This window comes from Onychostoma macrolepis, chromosome 02 (assembly GCF_012432095.1).
Source record: "Onychostoma macrolepis isolate SWU-2019 chromosome 02, ASM1243209v1, whole genome shotgun sequence".
In the NCBI taxonomy this organism is placed as follows: Eukaryota; Metazoa; Chordata; class Actinopteri; order Cypriniformes; family Cyprinidae; genus Onychostoma; species Onychostoma macrolepis.
The window spans coordinates 33,464,194-33,484,276 of NC_081156.1; the positions used below are offsets into that span (position 1 = coordinate 33,464,194).

The 20,083-nt window shown below is 35.1% G+C and overlaps 2 protein-coding genes across 3 annotated transcripts in view; both read left to right on the forward strand.

Moving 5' to 3' along the window:
* The first annotated feature begins 2,614 nt into the window (after nt 1–2,614).
* LOC131531130 (uncharacterized) lies at nt 2,615–6,945 on the forward strand. Its single transcript, XM_058761691.1, has 2 exons — nt 2,615–2,879; nt 6,491–6,945. The coding sequence occupies exons 1-2, from the start codon at nt 2,615–2,617 to the stop codon at nt 6,943–6,945; spliced, it is 720 nt and encodes a 239-aa protein (XP_058617674.1).
* Nucleotides 6,946–13,096: 6,151 nt separating this feature from the next.
* Nucleotides 13,097–20,083, forward strand: part of capsla (calcyphosine-like a) — a 7,665-nt gene continuing 678 nt past the window's right edge. Inside the window, exons 1-5 of one of the 2 annotated variants that reach the window (XM_058752537.1) lie at nt 13,097–13,199; nt 13,578–13,817; nt 14,775–14,952; nt 15,035–15,244; nt 16,837–18,655. In XM_058752537.1, the coding sequence (XP_058608520.1) occupies nt 13,741–13,817; nt 14,775–14,952; nt 15,035–15,244; nt 16,837–16,965 (594 nt within the window). In that variant the 5' untranslated portion in view covers nt 13,097–13,199; nt 13,578–13,740 and the 3' untranslated portion in view covers nt 16,966–18,655. The other variant, XM_058752544.1, reaches the window with a different exon arrangement.

Consider the following 20,083-nt stretch of genomic DNA (forward strand, 5'->3'; position numbering starts at 1 on the left):
AACCCATTAACTCTTTAGACCAGGGCCAAAAATCAAACTTCATTTAGTGATGTGGGCCAAAAGTAACTTGCATTATTCCAGACTAAATACTTGAAAATCTACATTTAATGTTGAAAAGAAATTCTCTTATGTCTTCATTTCAATGCAAAAGAAATCAAAAAATAATCTTAATTCACAAAGTTAAATTGCCAGAGCAAACTGCAGGTCATCATGGGCCAACATTTGCATGCAAGCACTGGTTTGAGCATCTCTACTTTAGACCAACGTGAACTGGCAGCCCGACCCACATTGACCCAGTAAGACCACCATACATACAGTCAGTCTGGCAAAACACTTCCAGCATATACTGTCTGGATTTGTCCTTAAATGTTACCCATCTGCTATTTCCTCATCTGGGGAAGAGTTTTCCACCTTCCTCTCCTACTCTGGAGAAAACCTACCTAGTGATAGCAATGAAAACAAAGACTTTTCAGCAAAAACAAAAAGAACGCTTAACTGCAAAAATAACACGGCATTGGAAAGAGATTCCTCAACAGGGAAAGAATGCAGTCTTTTGAGAGGATGAAAGAAAAATACGTGTGTACATGCAGGCATAGATATATGCTTCATAGACCTGTGTTTAGCTGAACAAACAAAAGACAACAGATAGATCTGGCAGGGGACGTTATACCAGCAGGCCCACATAGAAGGTTTGAAGAAAGCACTTTAGACTTCCCCGAAACCTGGAACGCCCATCAGCCACACCGACCATAGCGTATTTGGTTATTAAATATTTTGGTCGAAAGAAAGTGTTGTAACTATAGTAAAATTCCCTTTTCACCATACACTCTTATTAATAATGGGTGTTTTTGCAGTGATGCCACAGAAGAACCACTTTTGGTTCCCCAAAGAACCTTACAGTGTTTCTTATAGAGAAGAAGATTTTAAAAATCGAAAGAAACTTTTGTGGAACGGAAAGATTCCATGGATGTTAAAGGAACAATAAATGCCAATAAAACCCTTTATTTTTAAGAAAAATGCAACAAAATAAATCTAGATTCATCTCAACCAATGTAGGTAATTTCAACACGTAATGGAGGTCTGTTTACTGTCATAAATCTGCTCACATTGAATGGATCATCTCTGCAAACAAAGATTCCCCCTCAGGAAAAGTAGGACTAATTGTTTGGACTTGCTTGCGTACAATAATGTCGGGTCTCCACCCAGGTGGATGTTATGACACACCTTCATGAAGATGAGGACTCAATTGAGGAAAGTAGACAATTCGTAGAAAAGATCATGACCTGAAAAAACGAACCTCATTCTATTCATCCTGCACAAATGATAATAACTAACGTATCAACACAGACAGTAGGTTGTATTATAGTATCCTTAAGGATTATTAAAAAAAAACACATTGTATGCCAAGTATGCTGCTGAAAGCAAAGTACAACACACTCAATTTTTAGTCCCTATAGGGCATACTTAAGTCTAAAAATACTAGTCCCCCCACCCCCCAAAATGAGCATTTTGTTATCAGTAGCTGTCATTTTTTTGTCATTATTAAGTGGATTAGGATTTATACTGGCAAGTTCTTGAAAGAAAAATAAAAAAGAATAAAAATAGTCCTTTAGATGCATCAAGTCAGCTGCCAAACACAGTCTGTGTTTGTGTAACATGACCGATAGTCATGCAACCTATTTAAACAACAAAGCAAAAAAGATCTGAGCACTATTGCAGAAAAAATTCATGACTTAAATTTAGGCATGTACATGTACTGTAAAATTATTTTTTAAAGTTCTAAATAAAAAAATTATTATTATTGGAGTATGTTTTATAAGACATTCAAAATTTCACGTTTCATTCAGTTTGTTATTTCTCTGTAATTTTGAAATTCGCAAGCTATTACTGAATGAAAATTGTTTATGTACAGATAAATATTAAATATATTAATTTTAAATATTAATATATATATATACACATACATATATATATATATATTTTTTTCTAAATCAAAAATAGAACATTAAAAACTAAAATCAAATAAAGTGACTTTAGACATCATCACAACATTATAATGTACAGTATGAAAATATTTAATTGATAAAATTTTATTTGCTAACTTTAAATGCACATTTGAAGATTGTTGCAAAGTGAAGGAAAATGAGCATACACTATTAAACGTTCAATTCAGACCCATAAAAAAATATACTTATCCTGTTAAATTTCAGTGTGTTCCTCACATAAGTTATCTTATGACTACAGCACACACATGATGTGTGTATGACGGGCCACATTTTTATACTGCTTTTTGCCCTTTTTAGCAGTATAAATCATCCACGTTTGTTGCATGGAAAAACTTGGATATTCTACCATAAAAGACAGAATGACAAGATGACAAACTGTCATTTTTGTGCAAATTATTAATTTAAGACCATGCACTTTTCCACTATTCCTCAGCAACGTTTTTACAGTTTACTGAAAGCTTTCAATAAATCGGAAGAAAGCCACATATTTCAAAATACTGATAAAAATCTCAGCAAGCCAGTCTGAGCTTAACCAAACATAGACGAGTTGTCTAATTGGTATGTTTTGACGTGTTTTTCAGAGTTTCAATGCTCCACGCTGCTCTAAGATGAGGGTATGGAAAGAGGTCACCCTCGTCTTCATCCTATTTGGTGCCTCGTTTTTCCTCCTGCTTATGAAAACCACATCACCTGTTGGGTCTTCCTACCCAAAGGCCTTCTGGATTTCATCAGACCCTTCCTCAAAGCCACTGGCCACAGCACTTGAACCACCACCATCATCCTCATCTTCACTCTCATCAACCTCAGCGAGGAAGCCAGCGCCGCGCCGAGCGGTCAGAGCCACAGAGGACATGGGCTCTTTTCTCTCAGAATGTAAGAGAAACCTTTTTTTGGTTTTCCTTAGCGACAGTGCCAGTGTGGATTAGGTCGCGTTGACGCAGACATGACAGAAGGATTTAATATGTCATTCTACAGTTGCCGTCATGTTTATACTACAAGCCTCTGCAGCTAGTCACATAACTCCTCATTTAACATTCAGTTCACTGTTACCACACAAGCAGCGTCTGTCAGCTCACTTGATATTTAAGACAAGACCGCCCAGGTGAACAGTGTAGAACATTTAGCTAGTAGATATAATTCAAGTTCAAACAAGCTTTATTCTGCAATATGTGGAGACATACAAGGGCATGAAACGTTGTGCCTCGCAGGACCACGGAGCTACATATAGACAGACATATAATCCTATAAAAGAAAAGTATACATATAACCTTTATAATTTTACTAGTGCTGTCAAACGATTAATCGCATCCAAACATAAAAGTTTTTGTTTACATAATAAGTGTGTGTACTGTGTATATTTATTATGTATATATAAATACACACACATGCATGTATATATTTAAGAAAAATATATGTTTATATATTAAATATATTTATATATGATATAATTTATATGAATATAAATATATACACATGTAAATATTTTCAAAATATATGCTGTATGTGTGTGTCTTTATATATACACATAATAAATATACACAGTACACACACATATTATGTAAACAAAAACTTTTATTTGGGATGCGATTAATCGCAATTAATCGTTTGACAGCACTAAAATTTACATACTTATATAAACCTGACCTATTTACAGAGTAATCTAACTATACACGAAAAAAAAATCTTTGGACACACTTGTATTTACAAAAGAAACATCATGTAGTGTCATACTTGCTCAATTGATTAATTACGTGAAGAATTGCAAACATTCTTTGGCATTAAAGTTTTCTGAAATGGTACATTTAAATGTGCAAAGGATGCGTCTTATTAAATATGCACTCATTTGCACTGATAGCCAGAACAAATCTGAACACTGGATAAAGACAGGTTCACAATTGTTTCGTTTTGTTGACATATTAGAGTTAAAGATTTTTACAGAGGAGATTCTGGAATTCTCTTTCACATAATTCAGAAATACTGTCAACAGATGGTTTTAGGGAAGTAGCATTGTGTAAAATTGGTGCAAAGTATATTTGAACAAATCTCTCAGTAAAAACCTCAGAATATAGATAGGAATAAAACTGTAAAGTTTTGTCAATGTAAGTGCTACAGAAGTAGAGAAAAACTTTAAATATACTACTTCTAGTTTAAATATTATAGACACAAACAGATAATAAAAGTGTATTTCGGCTGTTTTCTTTCCATTACATTTCAAAACTGAAAAGTGAATGAAAAAATGTTTTTTCCTTTGGTGTCTTGCCTTAAACCCATAAGGTACACTGGACGTTTTGTTGATGTGCTGAAAGTTTAGTTTTAGTTTTAACTAAATTTAGTTTATCATCGTCAACAATATTTTTCACACCTTTTCTTCAACCCCTTCATACACTATGCTGAAACGGCTGCATGAACAGTATGCACTTGCATGCAAAAGCAATTTTCTTAAAATACACCCGGACTGACTCGTAAAGACTGCAAAGAAAAGCAGACCTATTCTCATCTTACATATAGAGCAGTGTTTCCCAACCAGGTACACATTTTGGATGTCTCCCTTAGCTGACACCCAACTTGGTGTCTCTAATAAATTGAATCAGGTGTGTTTTTGATTAGAAAAAAAAAACACACACACATAAAATGTGCACTATTAGGTACTGCAGTGTCAGGGAGCAGCAAAAGGTCACTGCAAAAATGCTCTAAAGCCATCTTAAAGATGGACATAATCCTGCTTTACAACTCTGATCATTACAACGGTTTAAAGTAAGCGAATGAATCCTTAACTGAATGTGCAGGTTAAGCCCTAGAGTTTGACACATGCATTTGCTTCCATCAAAATGTATTTGGTATGTTTACATTCACAAATTTTTGCAAATGCATTTAGTTGCACAGCCTTAACCTAGACAGAATTAAATGAAGAGCACATGGAAACCTGAAGCTGAATTTTCCCACTTTTCAGACATGTCTCCAGAAAATAAGATTTAAGCAATTTCACGTGTCGCCTTTAGAGTTTCAAACGGTGCTTGCCAAGACACTAAAGTCTCAATCAAAGTCACATATCTCAAGACCAAATCATATTGAACATTTCAAATTTTTAACTACAACGCCCAAACATACTGCCTATTCACATTAATTTTATAGTTCTAGAGACCACAGTGAAGGTAGACGCCATAAAAATCTAATTAGACACAGATGAAAATGAAAGAAAAGTACAAATATATAAAATCCAGGGCTCAACGATATATATATATTTTTTTTTTCTGGACAGCAGTTAACACTATAAATTCAAAACCATACTTTTGCTGGAAAACAATGATATACGATGCTTTAACACATTCTTACTGAATGCTTTCAAGTTATATTTAACCACATGTGTGTTAGCCAGCTAGAGTAACAACATTACCTTTGTGGCCAATCAGCAGAATTAAAACAATGCAGAATACAATGAGTTCAACAAAATCAGTGAATATAACATTTTCAGTGGCAATGCTGACTCAAAACACGTATGCTGGTCCAATGAACCTATAGAATGAACTGCACGTCTAAACCCAACTTTAGCCTTGTTTTCATTTGTGTCAAATTAAATATGCTTTCCACTCTCAATAAGGTCCATTTTCTAACTGTATTTCAACAATTGTTTTATTTGTGTCTACTTTTACTTCTAAGGAAAACATCTCATACAAAATTGATACTTAAAGCAAACATTAAGGTCTGAAACACATACAATATGTGAATGCATAGATGTGTCAGACTAACGTAATGCAAGTAAGTGTTCCCACAAGAATTACTATATAAGCACAGTCTTCTACAGCGAGCCACTCAGATCAACTACCATCACGGCAGAGAAATACTTTGAAGAAAATCCTAATGAGAAAATCTGTTGTGCTTCAGATCCAGAAGATTTTTTAGCATTTGAGTTGCTTTTCCCATGTATTTGTTTTGAGTAAAATCAGACCTCAGACTTCAAACAAGAACTTAATTCAATGTATTTTCTTTAAAAAAAAAACAAGTAATTTGCAAGTAAGTACAAAAAAACAACAACTACAAGGATGTGAGTACATATTCTTGACAAGCAACTGCTGTAATTCTTACAAAGCAACTTGTGTGACCCAGAGTGGCTTCAAAATTCACATCTGAAGCCTGATTGAGCATAATTTATGTTGTAGAACTAAAGTAACATTAACAACGGACCTTATTTTTACTCATAAATCCAAAACCACAGAAACTCTGGAGGGAACCCATGCTAAATTAACCTGGCTTTGATTTAATGACATTCAATCGCCCTTTGAGAACTGAGGTTTGTTACCGGCACAGTAACACAAACACACGTTAAGTATGTTTAATGGTACATTAGTAAAACGTTTGGAAAGCATACACATTTGCATACTTGTGTAAAGTATGTTTCTGGCCTGAGAACTCAGTTAAGTCTCCTGAATTATGAAAGAGCAACCTCTAAGCATTAACTTTCTCCTCTGGTGTTTTTCTTCCTCTAGTCTCGTACCTCTTCCAAAGCTTCACCGAGGGCGAGCTGAAGAAGGTGATCGCGACCCTGGTGGACCGAAAGGAGAGGAGGATCAGAACCGAAACAGGACGGAGAACCAAACGAGCGCGGAAAGGCCCGAAGCCGTGCTCTCTACATGAGATTGAGCTCACGGTGAGCGAGCTCGGGCTCGGGTACGAGAGCGACGAGACGGTGCGCTTTCGGTACTGCAGCGGAAAGTGCATCCACGAACGACGCAACTATGACTTTGTAATGGAGCACATGCAGTTAAATAACGGCTCCAGTGAGAAAGGCCGGCGAGGACGGGACAACGGGAAAAAAGACAAGGCGCGCTACGCCCCATGTTGTCGCCCTACGAAGTTTGAGAAGAAAATGTCTTTCTTTGACAACAAGGACAGATTCTACACCATCCAGAACGTCTCTGCGAGAGCGTGCGGTTGCGTATGACATTCCGTTAACAGTGGAAACTACAGGGAGAATGTCTATACATTACGATGGAAACAGAGAACGTTTCAACATTCCGTGATAACCATAGGAACTTTGGAAAGGGCAACCATGTGACCATGGAACTATTCGAGAACGTAGGGCAAATTGCAATTCTGAAGAAGATGCTGAGAGGGACCCACAATGCCACCATGGAAAGAGTGAAAGCTACAGAAAAGCGATACACAAAACACAAAAGACAAGGCCTGAATTGTTTAAAACCTTGGCAACTATGGGATAAAGTTTTGTTTCTGCCTTTTCAGTGGTTACTGGCACTTTTGATTAGCACAGGGCACTGGACTTTAACCAAAGGTGGATCGCTGGTTTAATTTGATGGGACCAAAAGCTGGCGGGAGACTCCTTTCGCCTTCCACTGGAAACTTCTGCAGAAGAACAAGTACAGATATAGTAGTATTTAACCGAAGATATAAATATATATATATATATATATATATATTAATGGTAGAGGGCTACAGCGACAACTGTATGCTGCTCGCTTTTGTTACGAATCTGAATACTGAAGTATGAAGTGCAACGCAGCTGTGAAAACTACCTCATTTCTTTCTTCGTTTCTTTTTTGTTTGTTTTCTTAGAAGAATGTACATGCAATGAATCTTGTTCTACCGCACCCACTTCCTGGGATTACGCTAGTCAGAAATATGAATCAGAGGTATACATGTAGAGAAATGCCTCTCGACCAAAAGTCTCCTAGGATGGATATTACCTAAAACAACAATGTCACTTGAAACATATGCACACTATATCATGCCCCTGAATTTGACCTTAAAGCCTTGCCAAAGCATGTCTGATCAAATCCAAACTTCTCCTGTCCTTGAGACAATTTATACCCATATATTTACATTTAAAATAGGAACAGGCAATCCAATTCCAAGGGCCAATAGGGAAAGGTATAGCTTAAAAAGTTTTCCCAAAGGTGTCGCCCCTAAAATTTCATTTTTTTTTTTTCTCATGGTCACGTTCATGTTTACATTCTTTTAGACAATGATACTTGAGATACATTGTCTTTTGGAAAGTAATTCCAGGTTTAGTCCTTCTCAACAGCAAATATATACATTTATTATCCTTGAACACATTTATGGACAAGTAATTGAGACCTTTATTTATGCAGATGGAACATTATACTGTTAGAAATAAAGGTTCTTTGTAGCACTTCACATTAAACAAAGATTTGTCCTTATAAGAACCATTTTCTGCTGTACAATTCATCAAAAATTCATAAAATTCTTGATTCTTTAGATCAAAGTATTGGTTTTGGGGTTCTAAAGCAACAGTAAATTGGGTTAAATCTCACAAAACCTGTCAAGAACATGGGTAATTTCATTTTAGAATCAAATGAAAGGCATGAAAATATATATTTCACAAAAAAAAAATTGTCTGTTTTTAAAAAAAGGAAAGATTTTTTGACATTGTTCATGGCAATTCATTGCACTCATTCTCACTACAGTAATGCAAAAAATATTTAATTAAATGATTAAAATGATTTAAAAATGAATGAAAAAATAAATATTTAAATTGTAAATTTGTACAGGCAATAATTTATATTGATTTTAAAAATATATATATATAAATAATGTAATGACGCATATACATATATTGCAGAAATGTGACCTGGGCATATGTCATTTTCTAAAGTCAAACAGGTACTTAAATTTTGTGCAGCTTAAATGGTTCTCCTATGACATCAGGCGATAAAACCCTTTGAACCTTTATTTTTAAGAGTGCATGCTTCACCCTTCCATAGAAAAAGTTTTTATGTTAACTTTTCTGGACTAAATTAGTTACTGGACTAATTACAGAGCATGAAATTTGTCATAAACGCAATTAACCGATCATTGTATGTGTGAAGATGAACTGCTGTAGAGACTAATGGTGGAGTTGTAAGCAGTTCTAAGCTGTTCAGACATACAGGATTAAGTGTTAAATTTAGCCTTGACATTTCAGAAACATGCTGTAAAAGCGTAGCCAGTCTTTTTACTGCTACATTCCAGTTTAATTCCTGTATATATTACACCGTATTTCATGTAAGTCAGAAACACAAAAGGACAAATCTGGTTTATACACAAAGCGTGCTGAACAATCTGATATAGTTGGATTTGGTCTGAAGCAAATGAGCCACAATCCCCAAATTGGTTCATAGATTATTACGATAATCTACAACTACGTTTCTTATATTCATTCACGCAACTTCTTCATTCTTTGCTGTTCTTTCTCACTGAAAAAGACTGTGGTCTAATTGAATAACTCTGATGTAATTAAGGACAAAACTACAAATGAGATTGGAGTCACACCAGGATCCGTCAAGCCCTAAACACGTCTTTCCTTCAAAGCTAATGGAATTACTGTAAAAACAAGGCAACAGCTAATGAAGCATGCAGTCCTTTTACTCGGATCAATTACATTTCAATACAGGTGGAAAATTTGTTTTGTCATTTATGTTTTTGAAATGTAAATTAAAATGCAATGTATCTTCAGAATGAAAATGAAACTACCCCGATCTTGCCACACACCGTCAAACCCAGTGCAAGGAATTACTCAATCAGTACATCCCACCCTGTCGAAACATCAGCAGTAGACAAGACAACGTGTCTTCAATTTGTTTTTAGAAATTTAGGGCACCCTGCCAATGGTGGAACCCTAGTAAGCGATTAAACTGTGTCTAAGCTTGCTAATTGGATACAGAAGGTGATTGCTCGCTTCGATAAGGCAGTACCAGTGTTCTCTGTGCAAATAAAATTCTTATTTTTTGTTTTGGAAAATTGCAAACAATTAATAAAATCTGTAAATTAACTTAAAGGAATAGTTCTCACAAAAATAAACCCTCAGGCCAGATGCAGAAGCAATTGTTTCTTTATTGGAAAAAATAAAACACTTTTACATCACTTGCTCACCAATGGATCCACTGTAGTGTATGAGTGCTATCAGAATGAGTCTGAATATTCTGGATATTATATACAATATAAATAAAAACAATATTATGAATTAATTAGCCAGAAGCAACAGTTTGAAGTTAAAAGTGTCTTAATGATGGATTTGTGTCTTACAAACACGCAGCTTTTGGCTTCACAAGACTTTAATAGATGGACTGGAGTAGTGTGGATTATTGTGATGTTTTTATTGGACTATCATTCTGATGGCATGCATTCACTGCAGAGCATCCGTTGGTGAGAAAGTGATGTAATGCTACTTTTCTCCAAACTCACCTGAATCTTGGATGGATTGAGGGTGAGTACATTTTCAGCAAATTTACATTTTGGAGTGAACTATTCCCTTAAACTAGATGTCACCTAGCATGTAAAAGTTTTTGTCCCCCTCTGAAAAAGCTAATGCAAATAAGACAAGGGGTTCAGTGACTCTCCTTCTGCCCATTTATATTGGAGTGGAGTGCTTTAGTGTCTGTATTTGTGTGTACAAATGAGTTGAAAGTACTGCGGCAGTATTACAAGAATGCAAATGTATGTGTGTGTGTGTTGTTACATTTCCCATGTCAACTAATCATGATCAGCGTTTGGGAGTGTTGGATTTTTTCACATCAAACGCAGAAATGTCGATGCAGTGCATCTGTATTGTGGATAAACGGTATTTATTGCAAAATGCTTTTCATTTATATTTAGATATTTCAGGAGGGAGACAGAAACTTATTTATTATTTTACACTTGTGCCAAATGGAATTTCTAAAGTCGGCTGAATAAACATACCCAGCTTACAACAAAACATAAAAAGTTGCTTATTTGTCTTGAGTTTCTAAATTCACTTTCCTGTTTATGCTCCACTACAAAATGTGTAGACGGCAGATTTACAATGCTGCAACTTCAGGGCACAAACAGAAGAAATCAATTCTGGTGGGAGAGATCTTGTTTACAATGCTTTGATGTTTAAGCGATTGCTGCAAGGGGTGATGTAAGGACGATAAAAAAAAACAAAAATTAAAGCAATACCATAAATAAGTGGACAACTTGTTAACGTCAAAGCGAAAACAGATTCTCAGAATGTAAAATCCAAAATAAGTCACTTCATAAGCATTAACCCCATTTAATATGACACATTTATACCATCACTGGTGTGGCCAATTGGGTTTAGAGGTCACATAAATAGGTAAATTGAGATCACCTGTGTTGTCAAGGGGCTTGATTCTAGTATAAATACACCTCAATCTGGTAGGTCTGGCTTTTTGGTGAGTCAGTACTATGGCAGAACCGCCATTAAGGAAAAAAAAGATCAATCTAAGCAGCTAATTGAAAAGCACAAGGAAGGAAATGGATACCAGAAGATTTCCCAGTCACAGAGTATCCCTTGGAGTACAGTTAAATCAATCATTAAGAAACGCAAGAAGCTATAAATCTAAGGGAAGCCACCAAGAGACCAATGACGACTAGACGAACCCGTCTTAAGTAAAGAGCTAAAAGTTATTCTAACACAAATTGCCTTACTAAACAGAAAAGTTTTTGTAATATGGCCGCAGATCCCAATCTGATTGATAATTTATGGGCAAACTTTAAAAAAAGCTGTTCACACACAACCACCTTGCAACCTGACCAAGCTTGAGAAGTTTTTAAACCGAACAATTGAGGAAAAAACCCTGTAGCGGCCAGATGTACAATGTGTGTTGACATGAAAGAATATTTTACTGTTGATCGAAAAAAACAACATATTTTACTGTTGTGTCAAGAAAAAAAGCCTAATTAATTCTTCTAAGGCTAAATGTTGTAAAACATAAAAGCTTCCAAAGGGGGTGAATACTTCTTACTGGCACAGTACATTTGTAAAATCACGTTAATTAATACATTATTTGGATTTTACCATCGCATAATTGACTGAAATGTTTTGAACAAATGTTCAAAAGAACAAACGCATACAGTGGTATAAACTTGTGCAGAGAAAACATCAACAGAGCAGCTTGATAAGCATGATTTCAACATGACCACAAATACAACTGTTGCTATTGGTTGCAAACATTTAGCCCATTGTAGGAGGACCATCAGATCCGGGTCAGTTCATTCTGTGGGCGTCATTCTGACCGCAGCGTTACTGGTGCATATCACTGTTGTGCCCATGAAACCAATAACTCCATACAACCTCTAATGCTCTGTGAGAAGTCCGGTTTATGTTTAAAACCACTGAGACACAGTAAACAAAGTACAAACTATTTTTCTATTGGTCCTAGATTCTAATCTTCCTCCAAGTGGTACAAATTGACAAAACTGAGGTGTTTGTCTATGTTACTTTCCACTCCACACCAGACGAAAGCAATTAAAAGCATTTCAACTGCTTCTCCTGTAAACGAGAGCATCTTAATAGAAAAACAATATCAACATTTCCAGCTATTTACTACATGAACGCCATAAGTGAATCTCATGAAAACTTTTAAAAACATTTATGCATCTTTAATAATACAATCAAAAATGTGAAACAGATGAGCATTATCATTGAGAATAAAGGGAAATAATGAATGGAATTACAGTAAAGATTTGTGGGTGAAAGGTGATCTGGATGTATTTCCGTGAGAATCTCTCTTTACTGGTTTTGACAGGCTTCTAGACTAGCCTAACTTTACTCTAACAACAAACTACCTCAATCTACAAACTCAGACATGAAGAAGGCTTGTTTATAGACAGTTTACCTGTACTTAAGTATTGTAGTTTACCGTGGTAAATACAGGTGAATACATCAGAAAATGTCTGGTTTAAATCAGTAGGCCATATATTTTGAATTTCATGACAAACGTGTTTATCCTTCAGGCCGATTCAGCGTCACGTGATCACGCATTCCCGCCTTATTCAAAATTATATAGTTTTCGCCTAAAACGGTTATACAGTTACTGTTACTAGAGTAAAACTCAAGTTAGACATTTACACATTCATAGAAACATTCTGAAAATGTAGCTGTTACACTTTGAATGTGATTCTATATCGTTTTACAATATAAAAACAGAAGAAATAATAATTGCAGTTGACTAACTCTGATATTTGGCAGAAGCTATGGTAAAACACAGCTATAGATAAATAAAAAAATGCATGTGAATGTGTTTTTTTTTTTTTTTTAAATGTTGAAGATTATTGATTAATATAGTAATGCTAATGATTGACACGCCTTACAGCCAATCAAAAAGAGAGTTGAGTTTGGCGGGCGGAGAAACACGCAGTTGCACCTGAGAAACACGCGAGACTGCGCACTTCACAAGAGACCACCGCAAGAGACAGGTGTGATATTTCATATTTATTTGATTGATCTATAAATAGAACATTGTTTTTCTACGAATCAAAAAGCATAAATTACATTAAGGACGAGGCTAAATAAAAGTCGTATAGTGTTGTTTTTAACTTTGATATTTGTTAAATTATTTGTTTATTTTTTTTTCACAACGGATAGGCTACTTAGTCTAGTGATTAAGTGCCTAAGTATCCGTTATAAAAAAAAATACAAATAAAATAAAAAAAGTCTGATAATATGGTAATAATATAACCTAGCAGATGTCAGTAATCTGGAACTTTTCATTTCTTCTTTTCTAAGTAGCCTATCGTGTTTTATGTGTACACTACAGTTGCTGTGGTTACATCCTGTGAGTTTATGTTTCCAAGCCAACAGAAGTCTCTACATGAAAGCACTTCCTTGTTTGCCCACAAGACGTCTTGAGGACCACCTCAGTGCATTTCTGCATTCTTAACCTCTTACCGGACAAACCTGAAGCTGCAGGCGACTGAAGAGGATCCACAGAGACTGTGCTGAGGTGCTGAGGTGCTAATGGCCGCAGATGCAGTGCAGGAGCTCAGGCAACAGTGCCTCAAGAGAGGCGCGGCGGGAATCAAGGGTCTTGGAAGGCAAGAGAAATACCCCAGTCTATTAAAAAACAATCTACTGGTCTTTGTCTGTGAATATATGAATCTGTGGTTTCGAAGAAAGACTGAAGTGATGAGGTGTGGCATTAGTACATCTGTTGTTTTGATTTCTGCTTGAAGCTGATGATGAATGATCCCCACTGTGCCCTTGAGCGAGATAATTAACCTTAGGTTACTTCAGAGGGACTGAACCAGTGATGGGATGAATTTCAGGAAAAACAAGTCATATTTCCACCAAAAAAATTAAGAAACTGTATTGTACATCAAGAGAATTTTCATGAAATTGAAGCACATTACTGTAATACTCAATAGATTTTAGATTTTCATATTGAAGTGTTTTTCTGTTACAGTAAAAATGCTAATTTGTTTAAATCAACATATATTAAAAATGCACAAAAATTATTCACAATGCAGTTACCATAAAATATTATTTGTTTAGCATTGCAGTAGTGAGAATCTGAAAAATGGAAATGTATGAAAATGTCATTATTCAAAAATCAGAATGTAGCTTAATAAATCTTAAAACAACCTTTTAAGAAAAATTCTAATTTATAACACTGAAAAAAATTATATGATCAATAAGTCACGGCAACTTGTTTTTCGTAGCTTTAACTCATCGAAATAATTTAACCAATTTCAAGTTACTGAGATTCAGCTATATTCAAGATTTTAAAAAATGAGTTGAAATGATATGTACAGACACTTTGATTATACATAAAATTAAAGGCAGCAACTGAACTATGTTTTTAAGTTAAATTAGTTATATATTTTATAGGAAATATACTTTTAATTTAGGGATTTTGGGACATGGACATGTTCTTGACAATGCGAGGTAATAAATCAGTATTTTAAATATTCATTCTTTTACAAAGGTGGAAGATTTGGGGGGAAATTATGCAAATATGTTTAAGTTTAACTAAGAATATAAATTCTTTCCAGGACGTTTCGCATAATGGATGATGATGGCAGTAAATCTCTAAACTTCCAGGAGTTTGAGAAGGGGCTGGAAAACTACGGCGTGTCTGTGGAGAAGGACAAAGCACAGCAGATGTTTGCCATGATGGACAAGGATGGAAGCGGCACTATCAACTTTGATGAGTTTCTTGAGAAATTAAGGGTAAGAATGTGTTTTGAGGGCACAAAAAAGGTTTTTCGTGTTCATTTCAATGCAACCTGCTGCTTCTGTTTCTTTGCTTCAGCCTCCCATGTCGAGCGCACGTAGACAGGTGATCGATCAGGCTTTTCTGAAGTTTGATAAGACAGGAGACGGTGTTGTGACCATAGAAGATCTACAGGGTGTCTACAACAGCAAGCATCACCCCAAATACAAGAGCGGAGAGTGGACAGAAGAACAAGTCTTCCGCTCTTTCCTGGAAAACTTCGACTCTCCGTATGACAAAGATGGAAAGGTACCTCCAATTTTTCAGATATGGGATGCATTTTCAGCCTGATAAGGGTCTGCAGACTAGATCATATTACCATCATCATCATCCTTATATTTCAGTGTTCATATTTTAATATAATTTTACATATTAACCAAAAAATGTGTAGGCTGAATACTAACCACCTTCTTTCATAATAATCGTCACTTCTGCTACTAAATTTAATCTATACAAAATAAATAAATAAATAAACCACGTTAGGACTTTATACATAACTAGAAATTACACCTTTTAAAAGTCACATTTGTTTATCACCTTATTTTTTATCATTTTTATTTACAAAGTGAACTGCACATTCTTAATTCCTTGTCTTATTCCATTTAAGTCCATTCATAAGGTCAGTCAGGTTTTTTTCCAGCAAAACTGACTTTTACAATCTAACAGGTTGTTTTGCTGCTGAACATTTAAGACTTTAATGTAAATGAGCTCTTTGTATGTGAAATGAGCAATGATGCTTCACTTAACTCAAGTAGTCAAAGGTTAGCTTGGTTGCTATTAATGTCCAGCTTAGGCCTGTTCAAGGTTTTAAAAGTCGTTCTAATTCTATGAGAATATGGAAGTTCACATCACAACTACAAAAATAACGACACAGAGGAGAACCACTTTCAGAACAATTTTTGTCCAGCTGATGAACGATGAAACAATTACGGTACAACCAATCAGAATCCATCCTGTTTTAAGGAGCGCGAGCATGATGACGAAACTGCAGTGTGCGTTTAGAATAAACAGAACGTTGCTGTGTAAGGGCAATAACTATAACAACAAAGATAAAGTATTAAAAAAGTACTCTAATGATAATAATATCGTTGGCTGAGTTTCAGAACGATTGTTTTGAGCTGATGAACGATAAAAACACTGACAGCCAATCAGAATCAATGCTGCTTTAAAGGGAGCAAGAATTTAACACCTTCAAAACTTAAACAGTGTTGCATTACAAGCAAGGGGTGGCACCACTAATCCAAAAGTGGTGGGGCAAAATTTCATACTATAAAATTTAATAAAATTTGAACTATCAATATAATTTTAAACTTAATATTATGTGCCACAGCAAATGCAATGATAACATAAATCAAGCAAATATTCTTGAAACTAATTTTATTAAGCAGTAAAGAATACGCAGTGTCTCAGTGTTTGCGTTGGGCAATACCAGGTTTAATTCCACTTATAAAAAAAAAAAAATTACATTACTGAAAATATTTAAGGGGACAGCATACTTCAAAAACCTTAAAATTAATCAATTTTATGTATACTCTATGCAATATATGTTCAACAAAATGTACATTACAAGTATCACAAGTTACGTAATCAGATTACTTTTTTTTTCAAGTAACTAATGCATTACTTTTTTAATTTTTAGAAGGAACTATCGGAGATACTTTGTTTTCCCATGTATTGACTGACATCTCTCCTGTCCCGTGTCGAGAGAATTCTGGATTAAGTGCAGGCGTTGTGTGCGCTGTGTGAACATGAAGTTACTGTAGTTCTAGACTAAATATGAACATGTATTTACTCATCTCATCTCACCTGCACAAAAACATTTTCATTTTCCTACATTTCAGGCGAGGCGAGGCGAGGCGCATCTCAAACAAGCCCAATCAAAAAGAAGGCGTGTGACGCTCGTGGGTGACGCTGTTATCCAAGCGATGATAGTAGACATAGAGGAGTGGGAGGACTTTCTTTTAGCCTAATTTTTTACAGTGTTTTTGTAATGTATTATTTATCACGATAGTAGTCCTATCCTAATACTAAGAGTAAATACATTTGGTTCGAATAGCCTATATTTTAGGCTGTAAATATGTGGCTATGATACAGCTCCCCTTTGAAGCTCTTGTGTTTTTCTCCTTTTCCATCTCTCCAATCCTATTCTGCTCACAGGTGATTGGAGATGAGTTTTGTTCCCACTTTTGTTGCAGTTTGCTGATTTTTGTATTTCAGATAAAAGTGGTTTCAGTTTAATATGTTACAGGGCAGGCACATTTATTGGTAATAAATAATTCATGATAATAAATCATCAAAAAAATATTGTTTTCAAAGCTGCGGTTGCTTATTTGTCTCGTGAGATTTGGCATCAGTGGCCAAGCTCCGCTCGCCCGGGAGCTTCCGCAACTGACTGAAAATTACTGCCGTTTGGCAAATAAATCATGTTACGTACTTATTCCTAACTTTGTAAGCTTTGAGTTACATTTCAAATGACAAGTGATAAACTCATAATCATGTTTATATTAATTATCCCTTGACCTTATTCTGGCCTGGGTATGCGGAGCATTCGCAGCTTATATGGACGGAACACCACTGATAAAAAGTAACTAAGTAGCGTAATTAGCAGTGTTGGGGAAAGTTACTTTTAAAAGTAATGCATTACAATATTGCGTTACTCCCTAAAAAAGTAACTAATTATGTTACTTAGTTACTTTTTCTGGAAAGTAATGTGTTACGTTACTTTTGTGTTACTTTCGCGTTACTTTTTAAATATGAGGAGGGCTTGATTGTTTGTTTTTTAATATAAGAAGTTCTATTCATAGCAAATGTAAAAGCCCTTTCACACCAAAATTGTAATGAATAAACCTCAGGCTGTACAGTAGAAGAAGGTTCAATACTCTTCACAAATAAAAAAAAACAATGAAGCACAATTGCTAGTTTATCTAAAGTTATTTTTGCTTATTAGTATGGTTGAACTGGATCATCAAAGGTCAGCAGCAAAGACATCGGTTAATAAAATGGGATTGGATACATTTGTGTTATTCAACATATTTAATTATTGCAGGTCATATTTTGAGTTTGCATTTAACCGTTTTAATTCATTTTGATGAATACTAAATCTGTTTTTTTTTTGTGAGTGAGATGAATTAATGCACGCTCACATTTAGTCTAGAACTACAGTAACATCATGTTCACATACAACGCCTCTGTACTTCTGATTTCTCCCAACATGGGGACACGAGAGCTGTCGGTCAATAAATGGGAAAACAAAGTAACTAGCGTTACTTTTTTGAAAAAGTACCTCAGATATGTTCTTGTAAATTAAAAAGTAATGCGTTACTTTACTAGTTACTTGAAAAAAAGTAATCTGATTACGTAACCCGTGTTACTTGTAATGCGTTACCCCCAACACTGGTAATTTGTTACTTTTTTTTAGGGAGTAATGCAACATTGTAATGCATTACTTTTAAAAGTAACTTTCCCCAACACTGAACATTAACGTGCATTTGTGTGGACGCTAAAGACTCGACTATAACTACAACGAAAAAGAACGTTTTAGAAGTCAACAAAACAGCGCTCGCCTATAAAGCATTTTTATTAATTGACGCCAGTCAAAATGTGCTTTGTGTATGACAATTAAATGATATCTTTGAAAGCAACGTGCTAAACTCTTGTTTCTTCCCGTGACAGGTGACTCTGGAGGAGTTTGTGAACTATTACAGCGGAGTCAGTGCTTCTGTCGACAGCGATGAGTATTTCATCACCATGATGAAGAACGCATGGAAGCTGTAGTCAGCATCATCATTCGATATATGACTCAAATGGTGTAGATTGCACAATATTTACTTGTTGAAAACGTGTCTAATTAAACATCTTTGATTTCCACATCCTGCTTTAATGTTTCACACACGGCTTGTTCCCAGAAGACGAAATGAACGCATGTGAACGGCGTGACAGCTGTCAAAAAGACATCAGCTTCAGAAGAGCTTTTTTGAGTTCTCTGACAAACACTCCTCAATCACTTGATAAATCGCAGCAGCTGTTTAGGCTGTAAACTGGTGCTTCTATTAATTCGATGCAGTTTTTGTGCTGTAGAGTCTGTGTTTGCTGCGCCATCTGCTGAATCATTCACAACATTACACGTCCTATTCACATGAACCAAAAATGACTAACAATCTCAAGTTTGGGACAGTAAGATTTTTCTTAAAACATTTATTCATTAAGGACGCAATAAGTTGATCAAAAGTGACAGTAAAGACGTTATGTTACAAAAGGTTTCTATTTCAAATAAATGCTGTTCTTTTGAACTTTCTATTCAAAGAAGAATCATCAAAGAATCCTGAAAAATAAAATGTAGCAGTTTTCACAGAAATATGAAGCAGCACAACTGTTTTCAACATTGATAATAATCAGAAATATTTCTTGAGCAGCAAATCAGCATATTAGAATGATTTCTGAAGGATCATGTGACACTGAAGACTGGAGTAACGATGCTGAAAATTCAGCTGCGCATCACAGGAATAAATTACATTGTAAAATATACTCGAGTGAAAAGGTTATTTTAAATTCTAATAATATTTCACTGTTTTTACTGTATTTTTGATAAAATAAATGCAGCACTGGTGAACAGAAGAGACTAATTCCAAAAACATTCAGATTCATCCACAATTAACAAATGCAAGAAAATCAATGGATAATTCCTGGTGAGAAACTGAAGTAGAGGCCCACATTTTGACATAAGACAAAATTTTATTTCAAATGTTTCATCTTTTTTTAACTTTGATATTACTATTTATTTTGTAAAGGAGTTCGGAGACATGGTGTGCTAGTAAGTGATAATATACGCATAGAAATTTACAGAACATTCAAGGGTACAAGTTTTTTTTGTCCTTTTTTTTTCCTGTGTCTAAATGCACTCAAACTTCCAACACACGAAGAAAATCTTCATTTCTGACAAATCGTCTCCAAACAACATGAAAATGGATAAAAAGTTAATATAGTAAATCAATGTTTTAAAAAAAGGCCAACACAATACAAACCCTCAGAATATGGAAAATAAAAACAAATACCGAGATGCTGCTTTAAATGTTAAATTCTCATTAGATG